The sequence below is a fragment of the Aspergillus homomorphus genome (assembly GCF_003184865.1).
Source record: "Aspergillus homomorphus CBS 101889 unplaced genomic scaffold BO97scaffold_24, whole genome shotgun sequence".
In the NCBI taxonomy this organism is placed as follows: domain Eukaryota; kingdom Fungi; phylum Ascomycota; class Eurotiomycetes; order Eurotiales; family Aspergillaceae; genus Aspergillus; species Aspergillus homomorphus.
The window spans coordinates 363,883-378,625 of record NW_020291910.1 but is presented as its reverse complement, the minus strand read 5'-3'; the positions used below and the strand labels follow the sequence as shown (position 1 = coordinate 378,625).

General features: G+C 50.9%; 7 protein-coding genes across 7 annotated transcripts; 4 read left to right on the top strand and 3 right to left on the bottom strand.

Annotated features, from left to right (window-relative positions):
• Positions 1–182: 182 nt before the first annotated feature.
• BO97DRAFT_435501 (DUF1445 domain protein) lies at positions 183–1,434 on the bottom strand (the record flags this gene model as incomplete). The annotated part of the gene is made up of 4 exons (XM_025697729.1): positions 183–338; positions 548–613; positions 700–885; positions 1,075–1,434. The coding sequence occupies 4 exons, from the start codon at positions 1,432–1,434 to the stop codon at positions 183–185; spliced, it is 768 nt and encodes a 255-aa protein (XP_025550368.1).
• A 494-nt stretch (positions 1,435–1,928) lies between these two features.
• Positions 1,929–3,590, top strand: BO97DRAFT_392801 (MFS transporter; the record flags this gene model as incomplete). The annotated part of the gene is made up of 4 exons (XM_025693890.1): positions 1,929–2,148; positions 2,197–2,620; positions 2,688–3,090; positions 3,159–3,590. The coding sequence occupies 4 exons, from the start codon at positions 1,929–1,931 to the stop codon at positions 3,588–3,590; spliced, it is 1,479 nt and encodes a 492-aa protein (XP_025550367.1).
• Positions 3,591–3,979: 389 nt separating this feature from the next.
• Positions 3,980–4,605, top strand: BO97DRAFT_406421 (uncharacterized protein). Its single transcript, XM_025695416.1, has one exon. The coding sequence runs from the start codon at positions 4,117–4,119 to the stop codon at positions 4,459–4,461; it is 345 nt and encodes a 114-aa protein (XP_025550366.1). The 5' UTR covers positions 3,980–4,116; the 3' UTR covers positions 4,462–4,605.
• Positions 4,606–4,802: 197 nt separating this feature from the next.
• Positions 4,803–6,407, bottom strand: BO97DRAFT_478779 (MFS general substrate transporter; the record flags this gene model as incomplete). Its single annotated transcript, XM_025700646.1, has 3 exons — positions 6,207–6,407; positions 5,784–6,155; positions 4,803–5,726 (listed from the first exon to the last, which is right to left on the bottom strand). The coding sequence occupies exons 1-3, from the start codon at positions 6,375–6,377 to the stop codon at positions 4,803–4,805; spliced, it is 1,467 nt and encodes a 488-aa protein (XP_025550365.1). The 5' UTR covers positions 6,378–6,407.
• A 1,456-nt stretch (positions 6,408–7,863) lies between these two features.
• Positions 7,864–9,360, top strand: BO97DRAFT_435498 (putative exo-polygalacturonase; the record flags this gene model as incomplete). Its single annotated transcript, XM_025697728.1, has 5 exons — positions 7,864–8,145; positions 8,195–8,448; positions 8,505–8,587; positions 8,639–8,950; positions 9,002–9,360. The coding sequence occupies 5 exons, from the start codon at positions 7,864–7,866 to the stop codon at positions 9,358–9,360; spliced, it is 1,290 nt and encodes a 429-aa protein (XP_025550364.1).
• An 818-nt stretch (positions 9,361–10,178) lies between these two features.
• Positions 10,179–12,173, bottom strand: BO97DRAFT_471231 (terpene cyclase/mutase family protein; the record flags this gene model as incomplete). Its single annotated transcript, XM_025700032.1, has 2 exons — positions 10,179–12,097; positions 12,128–12,173. The coding sequence occupies 2 exons, from the start codon at positions 12,171–12,173 to the stop codon at positions 10,179–10,181; spliced, it is 1,965 nt and encodes a 654-aa protein (XP_025550363.1).
• Positions 12,174–12,790: 617 nt separating this feature from the next.
• BO97DRAFT_392793 (cytochrome P450 monooxygenase afumB) lies at positions 12,791–14,661 on the top strand. Its single transcript, XM_025693889.1, has 3 exons — positions 12,791–13,987; positions 14,044–14,310; positions 14,374–14,661. Exons 1-3 carry the CDS (start codon positions 12,901–12,903, stop codon positions 14,520–14,522), a joined length of 1,503 nt encoding a protein of 500 aa, XP_025550362.1. The 5' UTR covers positions 12,791–12,900; the 3' UTR covers positions 14,523–14,661.
• Positions 14,662–14,743: the final 82 nt, after the last annotated feature.

The following is a 14,743-nucleotide window of genomic DNA, read 5'->3' as shown; positions in this document are numbered from 1 at the left end:
AAAAGGGAAGATATCATGGGTAGGTAATGAGGTTGTCGTTATAGCTGAGTGATGAAGTCATGTAATGTGTCATTATGGTTTGAACAATGAAAAAAATATCTCCACTATTCAAGAGAACTTCTTTCCTCTCAATTGAACACCTAGCCCCTCAAGACCTACCTCCACTACTAGGTAATCTTAACCTACAGGCTCAAACTTCCAATCCTGCCCCTCAACCTCAGCAAACCCTCCTCCCTCCAATCGGTAACAAGCATATGGCCAGGTTCAGGCGCAAACACCAAGCCCTCAATCTTATCCCCCGCAGCCTCAACAGCCAGTTGCGGCGTAACCCCACAAGCCTACACATTTCCATCATTAATTCATATTAGCAATCCAAATTGACACAGACAAACGAGAACCTACTAAACCAGCCCCACCCCACAAAGCCTGAAACCCAGGCTTCTCCCCCGAGGGCTCCCCCCTCATCCCAATCCCAAACCATAATACATACGTATTATCAAATCCAAGGAGAAGCAAACAACAAAGACCCGGGAGAGGGAAGAAATACCCAGAAAACAGAAACCTCCTCCTTCTCCACAACACACCGGTCCCCAAAGTCCGGGGTATCCAGATTCTCAATCCCCAGTCAACCGAGAGCCTCCCATCCCCTGTCGATGGGCTCGCCGTGGGTGGCCAGGAAGGGCCGCGTCAGGGCGCGACCCGCTCCACCTGGTCGGCGGGGTAGGGTCGCATGGAGAAGACGGTGTAGCCGCCCGTGAAGATCACCGCCGGATGGAGGGGGATGCGTGTGCGGTACATGGGCACCAGGGTTTTTGTTGTTTGGTGCCGTCGCGGGAGGGAGGCGGTGCTTAGGGCGGGTTCGAAGGAGTAGGAGCAGCCAATTACCTAATAGGAAGGTCGTGTATTCTTTTGATTCTGGTTTTGAGGAAGGTGATCGAAAGGGGGCAGCTGGGGGACAGGGCTTGTAGGGGGGATTGTGGGGTTTGCGGTGGGGGTGGGTGTGTTTGGGTTTGGGGTTGGCGGGTCAAGGTTCAGGCCAAAAGGGGAGGAGAATGGTTGGTGCGTGGCGATTACTTGGCCGTGCTTGTAGACACGGTATAAAGGGCAGTCGGTGCGGATGTCAAAGTCTTCGCTCGTGGTGATGCATCCTTCTGGCTGGATGAGGTGAGGATTGCCTGGGATCGGGGCGATGCCAAGTAATGGGCAGGCGACGGGGTTGCGGAGGCAGAGGTCGTGGAAGTCTTGGCTGTGTTTGGCGGGGAGAATCAAGAGGTTGGCTTGTAGGTAGCCTGGGGCCAGGCCGGCGGTGTTGGTTATGAGGTTTTGGCGACTGGAAAGGCGGACTTGGTGGCTGGGGAGGATGGTTATAGAGATCTCGGTGATGGGATTGTTGGGCTGGCGAGAAGTGTTACTAGGGAGGTTGTTTTTAGTCATGGTTATGTTGGTTGTGCTGAAGATATTGCTTGTCTGGTAGATGTTTGTGGGTGGACATGTTTATAACGTGCTGTGCAATTGCTTCGACTGACTCGACAAGCGATAATTCGAGTGAATTACCCCGTATCAGTGGTATCGGCATGTGGGCTCCGATATGCGGGATGGCGATGATAAGCATCGGTCGATCCCCGCAACAATCCCATCGTCTCGAGGCAGTGCACCAATGACATTGTTGATATCTCCACCGCTTATCAGGCTATCGGACCGATGCAGTTGTAACCGTGGAGAAAATCATCAGTCAATTGTCGGTGATTGGCGTGGGACTTGGAGATAGCAGGCTTGGAGACATTCCCCTCTTTATCGTTGTCGATGTCACTCTGACAATAGCAAAGTATAATGCTTCCACGGTTCTTAACGGCACCCCTGTCCCAGATTCACCTGGATACATGTGTAAGTCCTCTAAAAGCATCACACTACACCAATTGGTCGTCCCGATGTCTCTTGAACGACCCGATAATATCCCCTTGGACCGTAAACAAACGGCCCAGAAACCGTCGCCCCAGAATGCCACCGAGGAAACCAGTCTAGGTGATATCGATGATGTGGTTCTCGACCCGGCCAAAGAGAAGAAGCTGCTGCTCAAGCTGGACTTCGCTTTTGTGCCCATTATCATGTTGACTTATCTGTCTTGTTTCCTCGACCGGAGCAATATCGGTATGTGCAGTTCCAGATCACTTTGGTCGTCCATCTGATTGTCCCCAGGAAATGTCAAAGTGGCCGGTATGCCTGAAGACATCGGAGCCTCGGCCAACGAGTTCTCCATTGCCGTCTCCATCTTTTACGCTACCTATGTCTTGCTTGAGTCGCCGTGGGCGGTCGCCATGAAAAAGCTGACCCCTCGCAACATTCTCACGGGCCTGTGCATTATCTGGTCCATCACCACCGTCTTCACCGGCTTCATTCATAATGTAGCCTCCCTGTACGCCACCCGTCTCATCCTCGGTGGTTGCGAAGCTGGTCTCTTCCCATGCCTGAATCTGTATTTGACGATGGTCTACCGGCGTGAAGAGCAAGCTAAGCGGGTTTCTTATCTCATGAGCTGTGCTGCCATCTCTGGTGCGGTTGGAGGACTACTTGCCTACGCCTTGTTGCACATGGACGGCGTCGCAGGAAAGGCCGGATGGAGGTAATCCTTTCCCGCTTGTCACCCCGTTCACACTGAATCACAAAACTGACCCAGTCACCCCACTCAGATGGGTCTACATCATTGAAGGCATCTTCAGCCTCCTCTGCGCGCTCCTCATCTGGTTCGGCCTTCCCAACGACCCGACGACCGCCTACTTCCTCACCGAAGAGGAAAGGTACATGATGTGCGTCCGCAACGCCCAGCGTCAGAAGTACATGGGTAGCGACCACTTCAGCTGGGAGGAAATGCGGCTGGCCCTGCGCGACCCCAAGCTGATCTTCAGCGCCATCACACAATTCTGCCAGGACATTTTACTGTATGGATTCAGTACGTTCCTGCCAACCATCCTCGAGAGTCTGGGCTACAACTCGCTGATGAGCAATGTGCTCACCGTGCCGGTGTACATGTGGGCCGCTGCGGTGTCTGTTGCGGTCGCGTTCTTCGCGGACCGGTATTCAAAGTTTGCGGCCGTATGTCAAGCCTCTTCTTCACCTTTCGTTCTTTCTTTATGGGTTTGATTAACACCTATCTAAAACAGTTCATTTTCGGAACCAACATCTTCGGCATTCTGGGCTACATCCTCCTGTTGGCCGTCTCCTCCAACCCGGTCAAATACTTCGCCACTTACCTCTGTGGCGTGGCCGTGTACACCGGCGTCGGGCTGAACGTGGCTTGGCTGAACGTCAACGTCGCCCCACAGTACCGGCGTGCGCTGGCGATCGGCCTCCAACAAACAGTCGGCAACTGCGCGGGCATCGTCGCGGGGCAGGTGTATCGTTCCTCGCCGTATGTGCTAGGCAACTCATTCTCGATGGGAGCGTTGGTAGTGGCTCAGGGGTTGGTGACGCTGCATGCGCTGTACCTGCGGAAAGAGAATCAGGTCAAAGAGGAGATCGTGGAGGGCAAGGTGGAGGATCGGCGGCGAGTGCAGACTGGCGATGCGGAGTTGGAGTTCAAGTACATATACTAAGTAGTAGAATAACTTGCCACTAAGTGCCATCATCTATGCGTAAGACATTCAGCCCGTCTTCCGTCATATCTCAAGCTAGCTTTACCTGATTCCAGTCCTGATGTGTACGTCGGCCTGATGTGGGTAAAGGAGTTAAGGTTAACCGGATTAAAGCCACCGAGCGCCAGCCCTACAAGGCGTGTACCGTGGGAACTTTCCCGCTGATGTCACACCCACTAATTCGCCCCGGCTGATGACGCAACGACTTCGAATGCCCAGGAACAAGGCCTCGTAATCCTTTTTTACTCTTGTGAACCTGTTGGGTATTTAAGATTGACTTTTTTTCTGCGCTTTGGTCAGGGGCTTGGGATCACAATCCAAGTTTCATCTGTACTTTTTCTGTCTTTTCCCTCCGAAGCTATACGAGCCAAATCTTCCCACAGATCTATGTACTACGAATCACGAATCACGAACCGATTTATAATTTCTGAAACACTACTCAGTCAATTTCATTACTATCCAGCAGCCTTGAACTGAACAAAACAAAATGGGAACCTGCATGTCGTTAATGGGTAACCGACGTCGGCGGGGCGGCGGAATGATGGGTGGTGGTGGCATGGGCATGGGCGGTCCTCCGCCACCGGCTGGAGGAGGATTTGGGGGTGGTGGGATGCAAATGGGTGGCGGAGGCCGTCATCATCATCATGGCGGAGGGGGTGGCTTTGGAGGACCCGGAGGACCGGGCGCATTCGGTGGCCACCACCATGGAGGCGGTGGTGGTCTTGGTGGTCATCATGGTGGTGGTGGGTTTGGAGGGCATGGAGGCCATGGAGGCTATGGAGGCCGTAGGGGCGGCGGATTCCGAGGGGGCCCCGGTGGTGGTAGGTGGTAAGGGCTGAATTGAGGTTCGATATTGGGTGAGTGCTTGTCTGGTGTTAGTTACGAGAGTAATTGGTTGATGTACTGATGAGAATCAATGGGGTTAGGTGATACTCTATGTTGATATGGTTAATGATGGTGGGGCGGGATTTATGAGCTGTGATACCTTTTAAACTTTGTTTGTTTTTATTGCTGGGATGAATGGATGGACACTTTCAATCTATTGTCATGTACTATGCTTTATGGAGTCGATGGACCGCAATCTCTTAATATATGCCAGCAGACACTGGTCATGCGATAAACTTCTTCTCTGCCATTAAACGTCATCTTTCATATCTCATAACTACACTCAACTCAACAACCCTTCTCCATAACAAATCCGTGCATACCCAAATACTTCTCCAGCTCCCGATCCTCCTCCTCGAGGTTCAACTCGCCACTCTCCGGCAAAAACCAATACACGACCATTCCCAGCACCGCCACCCCAGCCAACAGATAGAACGTCGCGCTATCCCCCGCAGCGTCCTGCAAAGGCGTGAAGCACTCCGTCCCGACCGCCGCGCCAGTCCGCCCGAACGCCGTGGCGATACTGTACCCCATGCCGCGCATCGCCGTGGGGAACGACTCGCTGCTGATCAGGCCGATCGTAGCACCGGGGCCCATGTGTCCGAACGCCTGCAGCAGGCCGTACAGGACCACAAAGGCGGCGATATGCCGCGACAGAAGCTTGTAACAGCCCCCGATGATGAACCCCAGCACGACGTAGCCCGCAAAGCCCGCGATGCCCGTCCACCGGCGCCCGATGGCGTTGGTCAGAAACGCGCCCACCAGCACGCCGGGCACGGGCAGCACCGCCAGGATCACCTGCCATGTGGCTGTGGTCTGCAGGTTGCCGTCTTTTACCATCGAGGAGATGATGCTGCTGGACATGATGCTGTTGGGGAAGTTGATGAAATCATACAGGAAAAAGGCGAGCGAGGTGAGGGCGAGGCGGCGCCAGTAGCGGCGCGCGAGGAGGTAGTAGAAACGCAGGGGCTTGCGTTGGTGTTTGAAGTTGCTGTTGTGGTATAGGGTCGAGTCTGTCATGAAGAAGCGGAGAACCATGATTACTGCTGGGAGGATGGTTGCGATCGAGTAGATTGCGTGGAAGGTGACGGGGAGGTTATTGTTGCTGGCCTTAAGGCAGATGAGATAGATTATCATTAAAATCGGGGAGGCGAGCGTTGCCATTAGAGTCGTGAAGGACACGAAGACGGGCCCGCGGTAGCGGCGTTTGAACTACAGATGCATTGTTAAATCCTGGGTTTGTGTGTTGGGGAAGGGGGCAGAACGCACATCGTCGGATTCCTCGAGTCCTGCTGCTGCACTGGGAGGGTATTCTCCGCCCACGCCGAAGCCACAGATCCCGCGCACGATCACAAAGTACCACAACATGTTTTGGGATGGGTGTACGTCCAGCGCCACGGCTGCCATCAGGGTGCTGACGGTCACTAGACCGGAGGTGAAGAGGAGACCAGCTCGACGGGAGATCATGTCCGAGATGTAGCCCAGTGCGAGGACTCCCAGGATGGCGCCGATAAGCAGTGAGTTGCTGATTCGGGTCTTCATCTCGGCTGGATAGCCGGATTTACCAAGGAGGTGAGTGAAAATGACATTGGTTGGGTTGGCGAGTTGATTCTGAAATCCATCGCTGAAGTTGGCGATATACTAGGTACAAGGTCAGTATTGAGGCCACAATTGGCAGGGAACAGCACTTACACAGCTGACGATGGTCAGGTTGCTCTGCCATCGGGCGGGCCGGTACGGCTTGTGTGGGCCGGTTTCCAGTTCACGGTCTGCAATCACCGTTTCGCCCTCTTTGACAGTGGGGACTTCATCAGGCGCTCTGTCCGAGGGACGACTCTCCGGTACCGTTCGCTTACCGAACATGGTCACTGGGGTAGGACGAAAATGTTGTCTAGTACTCGTCCCTTCTATGCATGGGGTATGCACATTTAAAGATTTTTTTTCTCCGTATCTTCACGGCGGGGCCCTGCGCCGTAGCGGCCAGCCCTAATCAGACTCGATGGACCGTGGACGCCGATCAGATAATGCTTCGGAGCCGATACCGGGTTCTTTCCCGCTAAATGATAATTTCTGACCCTATGATTTGTCGATATCTGGTCCAGGCTCGGGTGGGATCCGCTCTCATTGCAGCAGAGGCTTCGTTTCTCCGCGGTTGCGCGGGCTTCAATCAGGCATGTCGTATGATTGTCACTAAGTTTTAACTGTTAGCCCGTGACAGATAGTAGTCGATAGATAGTCTATGCACATTAAGTATCATAGATCCTCATTTATGTGGCAAACCATAACTGCATCAGTCCTCCTGAAGATGTTCGGTCTTGCCAGTGGCACCAGACTATATCATTTGTGTCGGAGAGTCTGAAATGGCAGCTTAAGTCATTGAAGCTCTAAGAGATTGACAGTGATAAAACATTGAGATTATTTGTTAGTCCAGAAGGCTATGTTTTGTGACTTTTGGTTTGATGCCTGGTTTGCACTGGGTTTCTGTCTGGCGGCTATATTTGTCGAAGCTGATAAACGATGCTGAAAGATTAATTACAGGCGGAGATATCATGTCAAAAGCACTCAAGTGATATACCCATGGTAGCTACAGAGCAAGAGTAAATATAGTAGCTTACGCTCTAGGGGTGAATGAAAACTCTTGATGCACCACCAGAGGAAGATGTTTCATAGAGAAAAGCTCCAAGACAGGTTGTGGAGTCGCTGTCAATCCTCTCTGTGAACACCTTAGCTCTGGTCGCATCGAGTGATTACCCTTTTATGAACATCTCTGCAGGAAAGCACTGCGCGCGACCCTGACCATTTTGTAAATTTGGGACATTGCGAGCCCTGGGGCAATTCTTCGCCCAGATATATAAGATAACTCCACAGAAAGCTCAAGAGCATTGAGATTGAGTGCTGTGACATGGCCAGCATATGTCATTCAGTTGGTTTGATATAGGATCGTCAGTTCATGCCCCGCTTGCCAAGATCTGCACCGTTCATGTCACGCAGTCGCTTATGCAGGATCCAGGCACGGCCCCATCAACCCACGAATAACGGTTAGATTTACGTTGAAGTTCAACGTCAAAAGGCTTCAGGGACCATTAATGAAATTCTCGCTGACCTCTAATGGCTGCTTGGCACTGTAGATCGTTGAGAAACATAGTCTGAAAATGCACCTATCACGAATCTAGCTTCTGACAGGTTCGGGTTGAATTACCCCGGAGCAGGAGGGGTTTCCATCGAAATGATCAATAGAGACTCGAAAAACCCAGTGAAAAATACTGGCTATAAATCGTCGTTGAGCTTCCTACTTCTCGAGCAAAGGAGCCTCAGCATATGACACCAAATCAATCCTCTGGAGCCAAGAATGTTGTCCCGTATTGTTATCTTCATCGCAGGGATCCTTTCCCTCCTTGTCCCTGCGTATTCCCTCTCGGACACGACCATGCGTGGGCGTGCTCGCTTAAACTGTGTCGTTCCGGCTGGAGATTCAACCAGTGTTGATGATGTTCCCGCCATTCTTGAAGCCTTGAAAACATGTGGCAATGGCGGGCGTGTGAGTTTCAGCAATACAACGTACCACATCAACTCAGTTATGAATACAACATGGCTGAACGATGTTGAAATTGACCTGCAAGGGACACTTCTGGTGAGTATTACTGTATCAACCGCCAGGCCTTACTGACCATAGCGAACAGTGGAGCACGAACATTTCTTATTGGCTTGCCAATTCCCTGGATGTCGGCTACCAGAACCAATCCACCGCTTGGATCCTGGGTGGCAAGGACATTGTGTTTGACGGACACGGATACGGGACTTTTAATGGCAGTGGGCCAGTGTGGTATAGCTATGCCTCCGGAGTGTCGAACTATCCGCGTCGACCGCATCAGTTGACTATCACGGCGAAAGACTCAACATTCAAGGGGTTGAGATTTGTGCAGAGTCAGATGTGGTAAGTCTCCTGAAAAGCTGGTCCCGCTTTGTTGTGACTACTTACTGACCATATAGGACCATGTCTATCATTTACTCCGAGAACCTGCTCTTCGATTCTGTTTATGTCAATAATCTCAACACTAATGGGGGGTCCTCTAGTATGACTGTCTCTTAGTTCTTGGGACTTTTGACTCAGCTAACGATGATAGGGAACACCGATGGCGCAAACACCATCCGCAGCCGCGGAATCACCTTCACCAACTGGCTCGTCGTTAATGGCGATGACAGCATCAGTTTAAAGGGTAACTCGTCTGACATTACCATCGCCGATTCGGCTTTTTCCACGGGGCTAGGCATCTCGATCGGCAGCATCGGACAATACAAAGACGAGTTTGAGACGGTGGAAAATGTCCGGGTCACGAATTGCACGTACAAGAAGACCACTCATGCTGTATATGTCAAGACATGGACTGACGACCAGGTTGGATACCCACCAAATGGTGGTGGTGGTGGTCTTGGATGTATGTCCCACCTTATTTTGGGCATATGTACAGGATTCTAACGAGTGATAGACATTTCCGACCTCAAAGCTACGGATCTGACGTTCGACAACCTCAAGGGTACCCCTTTCACCGTCTCACAATGCACAACATTCTCAGGCGCTTCCGGGAACTGCACGAACTCCAAGTTCCAGGTCAAAGATCTGTTCTTCGGTGATATTTCGGGCACGCTACCGTCGGCTAATGTCATTAGCTTTCAGTGCAGCGCGGTTGCTCCATGCGAGAACATCACAGTTGAGGATACTAGTCTGCGAATCACCGGAAGCTCGACGAAGGCGGATCAGTATCTATGTGGTAACGTTGAGGGTACGGTGGGATTCAACTGTACGGGCGATGTGTGTGTTGGTTCAAGTGCTACTGGGGGTTGTTGATTATCTGTATGGTAAGACGAAGACTCGCAGATACTGTCGATCCTAAAAGAAAATCTGAGTAAATTGCATGCTGTTGCTTGTAAACCACCTTGACTAATAGTACAAACCATGATGCTCATATTGCTGGACTCTTGCTTCAACTGTAACATCATTATTCATCAACATAGATCAGCACCAGACAATCGACTCATATCTTAGACGTCCATACTTCCTCACCATCAATTCTTCCGGAGTGCATATACAACCCTCAACTGGAACTTTGTCTGCCAGTACAGAAAACCGCCTCTCTTTTTTAGGTATTTTTTCAGCTTTGTGCATGCTTTGTCCATCAATTTGGAGGCATTATAATCGGACCACATCAGATTTCCGCGAGGCACCTCGAACATGAATTCGCTGCTGCTGTAATCCCAGTGCCTTTCATGCTCTGTCTTCCGCAGTTCCCATCGTGGCTACCCTTTGCGGTCACGACCATCTCCAAAACTCAAAATAACCAGGAAAAAAGACCAGCAGTCCCACAATATGGGTGCACAAATCACTCATTAATCTCAACTCGTCGTAAGGTTATGACACAGTTGCACGTGAAATTATTGTGGTCGAACCGGCTTACTTGAACGACAATGTGATGGCATCATGTCCAGACCTCAATGAAACCGCTTATGATCGAATCTCTCACTTATGCCTCACAGGTTGATTCAGCCTTTGGCCAGTTTTTGGCAAGCAGATCAATAAGTAGCTTGACTCTTGCTATCTGAACTATTTGAAATACGTACTAACTCCATGTGTCGACCACAGGTTACTCAGCTGCGTCCCCTTCATCCTCAGCCATATACCTTCGATATCCTCATATATCTTCCTAGCGCCATCATTGGAAAGTAGTGTGCATAGTACACGTAACCCAAATAGAAATGATTTGGAAACCCTGTGCCAGTATATGTCTTATCCGTCCACGTTCCCATATTCTCATCGACCACGTTGAGTGACTCAACAAGATGCCTGACTCCTAGCTCTACCATCTCATCCGTGTGTGGCTGATATGCCAACAGGGCCATCAGAGCCCATGCAGTCTGTGCTGCAGTGGACCTGTGTCCCTTGATTGGCATTTCTGGAGTCTTGTACGTGAGCAGCGACTCGCCCCATCCGCCATCCTCGTTCTGTATGGATTGCAACCACTCAAGCGCAGGTTCAACCATCTCGTGAACGCGCTTGTCCTGATTACTATGATACGCCAAACCACACAATGCGTGTGACGTGCCATAGATATAATTGCATCCCCACCGGCCGAACCAGCTTCCATTTGACTCTTGGGTGGAGGCAAGATAGCCAATCGCGCGATGACAAGCTAGACGGAGCTGAGGGTAAATATGCATAACTGTATTGGTCTTGTCCGGAGTTTGCATCAGCAATCCGAACGCTTCGAGAATGCGACCTGTAATGTCAGGGCAGGAAGTATCGCAGAGACTGTCCATGTCACTGAATGGGATTTTGTTAAGGAACAACTTGTCGTTCTCCACATCGAAAGCAGCCCACCCTCCATCGGGGTTTTGCATTCCCAATATCCATTTTGTGGCTTGCATCACTGAGAATGAAGACACGGATTTCGGGTCTTGTTTGATTTGTGCGAGAATTATGGCGGCGGTGTCGTCTACGTCGGGGTACCAGGTGTTATCGTACTCAAAGCTAAAGCCGCCTGGAGCGAGATTCGGACGGTATACGCGCCAGTCACCGCGCAGGTCAAGAATCTGACGACGTTTTATCCAGCTTATCGCTCGGTCGAGAAGTTCTTTATCAGTGAATGCAATATCACATAGTCCGACGGTCATCAGAGCCGTGTCCCAAACAGGGGAGACGCAAGCTTGGATCCGCTTGCCTTGATTGTCTTGCCAGGCGAAACGCTCTAGAGCTTCGAAGCCAAGACGCACTGGCTCGTCGTCTAGACGGTAACCTTCCAGCATCAGAGCGTACATGCTTGCGTGCATCGGAGGAAAGATTCCACCCCAGTCACCGGAGGTTTCCTGTCGGTCGAGGATCCATTTTACGCATTTGCGGCGCGCATAAGTTCGTACGAACGGTACCGAGCGCAGTCCACCGAGTTGATATAAGATTTTGTCAACGACGGTAAATGCTAACCCGGCCATGTCACGGTCGCATGCCAGGCTCCAAAGTGACTTGCCATAGGACACGCTCTTATTGGTGCTGTCCTGCCACAGTTCGTTGAGATAGTCGTTTGTCGCCGAATGACCGTTTGGTAGTGCATACACCGGCTGATGGTGGCATATGAGCAACAACGGAGCGATTGTTCCTCGGGCCCACGAAGCCAGTTTGAAAATATTGATGGGTGATGAAGAAGGCAAAAGAACAAGCTCCACGGGAATTTGTGGAACTGCGTTCCATGGGAATAGCCCGAAAGTAGCCAGGAATATGCGAGTGAACACCCGGACAGCAGCCACTCCCCCAGCCTGAAGCACAAACGCCCTCGCTCGTTGCATGGGCGGAGAATCGGTATTGGTACCCAGTATCTTCAAGGCCAAGTATGCCTCTGTTGTGGCTGAGACATCTCCAGGAATGTCTGGTGCCAGTCCCCAGGAGCCGTCGGGATTTTGGTCGGATAGAAGCCAACGGGTATATGCAGGGCCATCGGCTTTCAGGTCCAGACCTAGAGCATACCGTAGAAAAACGTACTCGGATGTGATGGTTGCGTTAGATTTGAGCTCACCGCACCAGTGGCCGTCGGCACGCACTGTTTCAACAGAATATTGCACTGCTTTACGGACTGTGTCCTCGACAAGTGAAGCGAGCATTTCCGAATTGGACATTGTGTGAGTGTGTACTTGCGTTTCTGTCCCCATCTGGTCAAAGGAAAGAATAGATCAGATGAGGTGCACGCAATGCTCAGGCAACTCAATGCTTTTATAGAGGAAACTCCTTGGCAGACATACTATCTCGATTTCCAGCAGTCTACACCCAATGACCCATGCTAGCTGATCCCAGTGAGGTGTGCCTTATGTTACTGGGCCAAGGAACCACAAAAAAGCAGAGAAAATCGTGCATTAGGGCGCTGCAATTTACTGCGAAATTACTTGTGGGCCGTGGCGGAAAAAGCAGCATACCGATGAGTCAAAAGCGGCATGTGCAATCATCGTGCATACAATAGCAAAGGATCGGCGCTGGATCAGGGAACATCATGTCTGACCCTTGGCTTGCATCAGGAGTTTGCGCTATTGTGTGGGGCTGTGGAATTGGCATCCGCTGTCGTTTTGCACTGCATACTATTGGCTGCTCCAACGGATTTGATCTTGTTCACAGCTCGAGCCAAGCCAAGGTGACATGAGATGCAGGAGAATGCATCGGCCAATAGATATGTTATCCCGTCACTTCCGCAGGCAACTACTGCGAGGGGGATTCGTGTCTAATCAGTTTTAGCGCCGGCTTTCGAGAAGACCATCTCAACATTTGATGGCAACGAAGCCGATGCGAAGTGGCTGTCTGTCTAACTGACCAGCTGATTTCCAGTGTGCGAGTCGGTAATAGGCTATCACCACGATGGGTATACTGACTGAACCATCGACAGTGGCCCTGCTAAGTATAGTCGCGGTGACCTTGCTCTTGTTGCTGCGAACCTCGCGCAAATTCTATCAGCACGAGCGACAACTTGGCTGTGGTGAAGTCACCAGCGAGGATGTTTCTTGGATCGATTTCCTCGGTATCACGAAACTAGTCGAGTTTGCGCGCCATTTCCAGCACAAGACTGCTCTCGAGTATACTGACCAGCTGTTCACCAGATATGGCAGCACGTACATGTCAAAGATCTTGGGATACCGTATTCACTTCACTTGCGATCCAAAGAATATCAAGCACATATTATCCACGGGCTTTGCAGACTATGATAGCTCCAAGCTGAGAGGTCCGTTGTTCAATCCCATTACACCTCATGGAATCTTCACAGTCGATGGGCCCGACTGGCGAGCAATGCGCGACCAACTCCGGACTCAGCTCTCGAATAATCGCGGAATCTGTGATTTCGCGATGTTTGAGCGCCAATTCCAGATCCTTCTTCAGCATGTACCATCGAATGGACAAAAGTTTGATATCCAGGCATCTTTCATTAGCCTCGCAATTGATATTCAGAGCGAATTTGCCTTGGGAGACTCGATCAGCAACTTGCATCCAAGTCCAGCACCAGCGAAGAAGCACTTTGCGGAAGATTTGCATGTCATCAAGGAGACCATCGTACGTGATGGATTCCGGGGCCCTCTGCGTCATCTTTCAAGCAAGCTAGAATTTCGGCAATCATGTGTGCGTGCGCGTCGCTTTGTCATGGGCTATGCGGAACGAGAGATGGCAAAACACAGCGCTGTGAAGATGCAAACAAGCGACCAGGGATACTATTTTATGCGCGGGCTCTGTGACAGAGGAGCAGATGCCGCTCAACTTGCAAACCAGACTCTTAGCATCTTACTTGCGAACGACAGTATCGCCACTACCTTATCGGGTATCTTTTTTCTTCTGTCGCAGCACAAGTGGGTGGTTTCCAGACTACGACAAAGTATCCTAGACGAGATAGGCTCAGATTTACCTACGTACGACCAACTCACCAAGCTTGTCTACCTCAGATATGTCATTCAGGAGAGTGAGTTTCCTAAAGGTCTTTTTATGCACTCTGTTGCTGATAATTCCGCGATATAGGTATGCGACTATTCCCAGCAGCTCCACTGAACGCGCGGACTGCAAACAAGCACACCGTCCTGCCATTTGGTGGCGGGCCTGATGGCAAGCAGCCAATATTGATCCGTCAGGGCGACGTTCTCGTTTTCTCGTCCTGGTCTAGCCACCGGTCCGAGGAGAACTTTGGTGCAAAGCCTGAGGAGTTTCGTCCAGAGCGATGGGAAAAGTTGAAAGGCGACGTCCCTGGGTTTATACCGTTTAATAAAGGTCCCCGAATCTGTCCGGGTCGTCAGTATTAGCCCACTACAATTGAGCCCCGTGGTCTTTGAATCTAACGTCTTTTATTGCTAGAAAATTATGCCATGGTTGTGGTTTCTTACATTGTGGCTCGTCTTATGCAGACTTTCTCCACCGTAACAGATTACAATCCGGGACCTTGGGTCGAGAGAATATCGATGACACTGGAGAACGATAATGGCGTCCTAGTTGGGCTGAGCTGAAATTATTTTTTGCAGTTGACTGGTGGACTACACTCTCTACTCGACTTTGCGTGTCGCGTCAGCTGCTCTTGAAACCATGTAGCTGCTTTATTCTTATCTTTGTTGTTTTCTTTTTGGATCTTATTAGCTCTTACCAGCCATTAATAGGTAGTAGGGACTTAGTCATAAATTGTAGAAGTCTTATGTATACGGAAACAAATCTACGAGCACCCAGTCCTGCA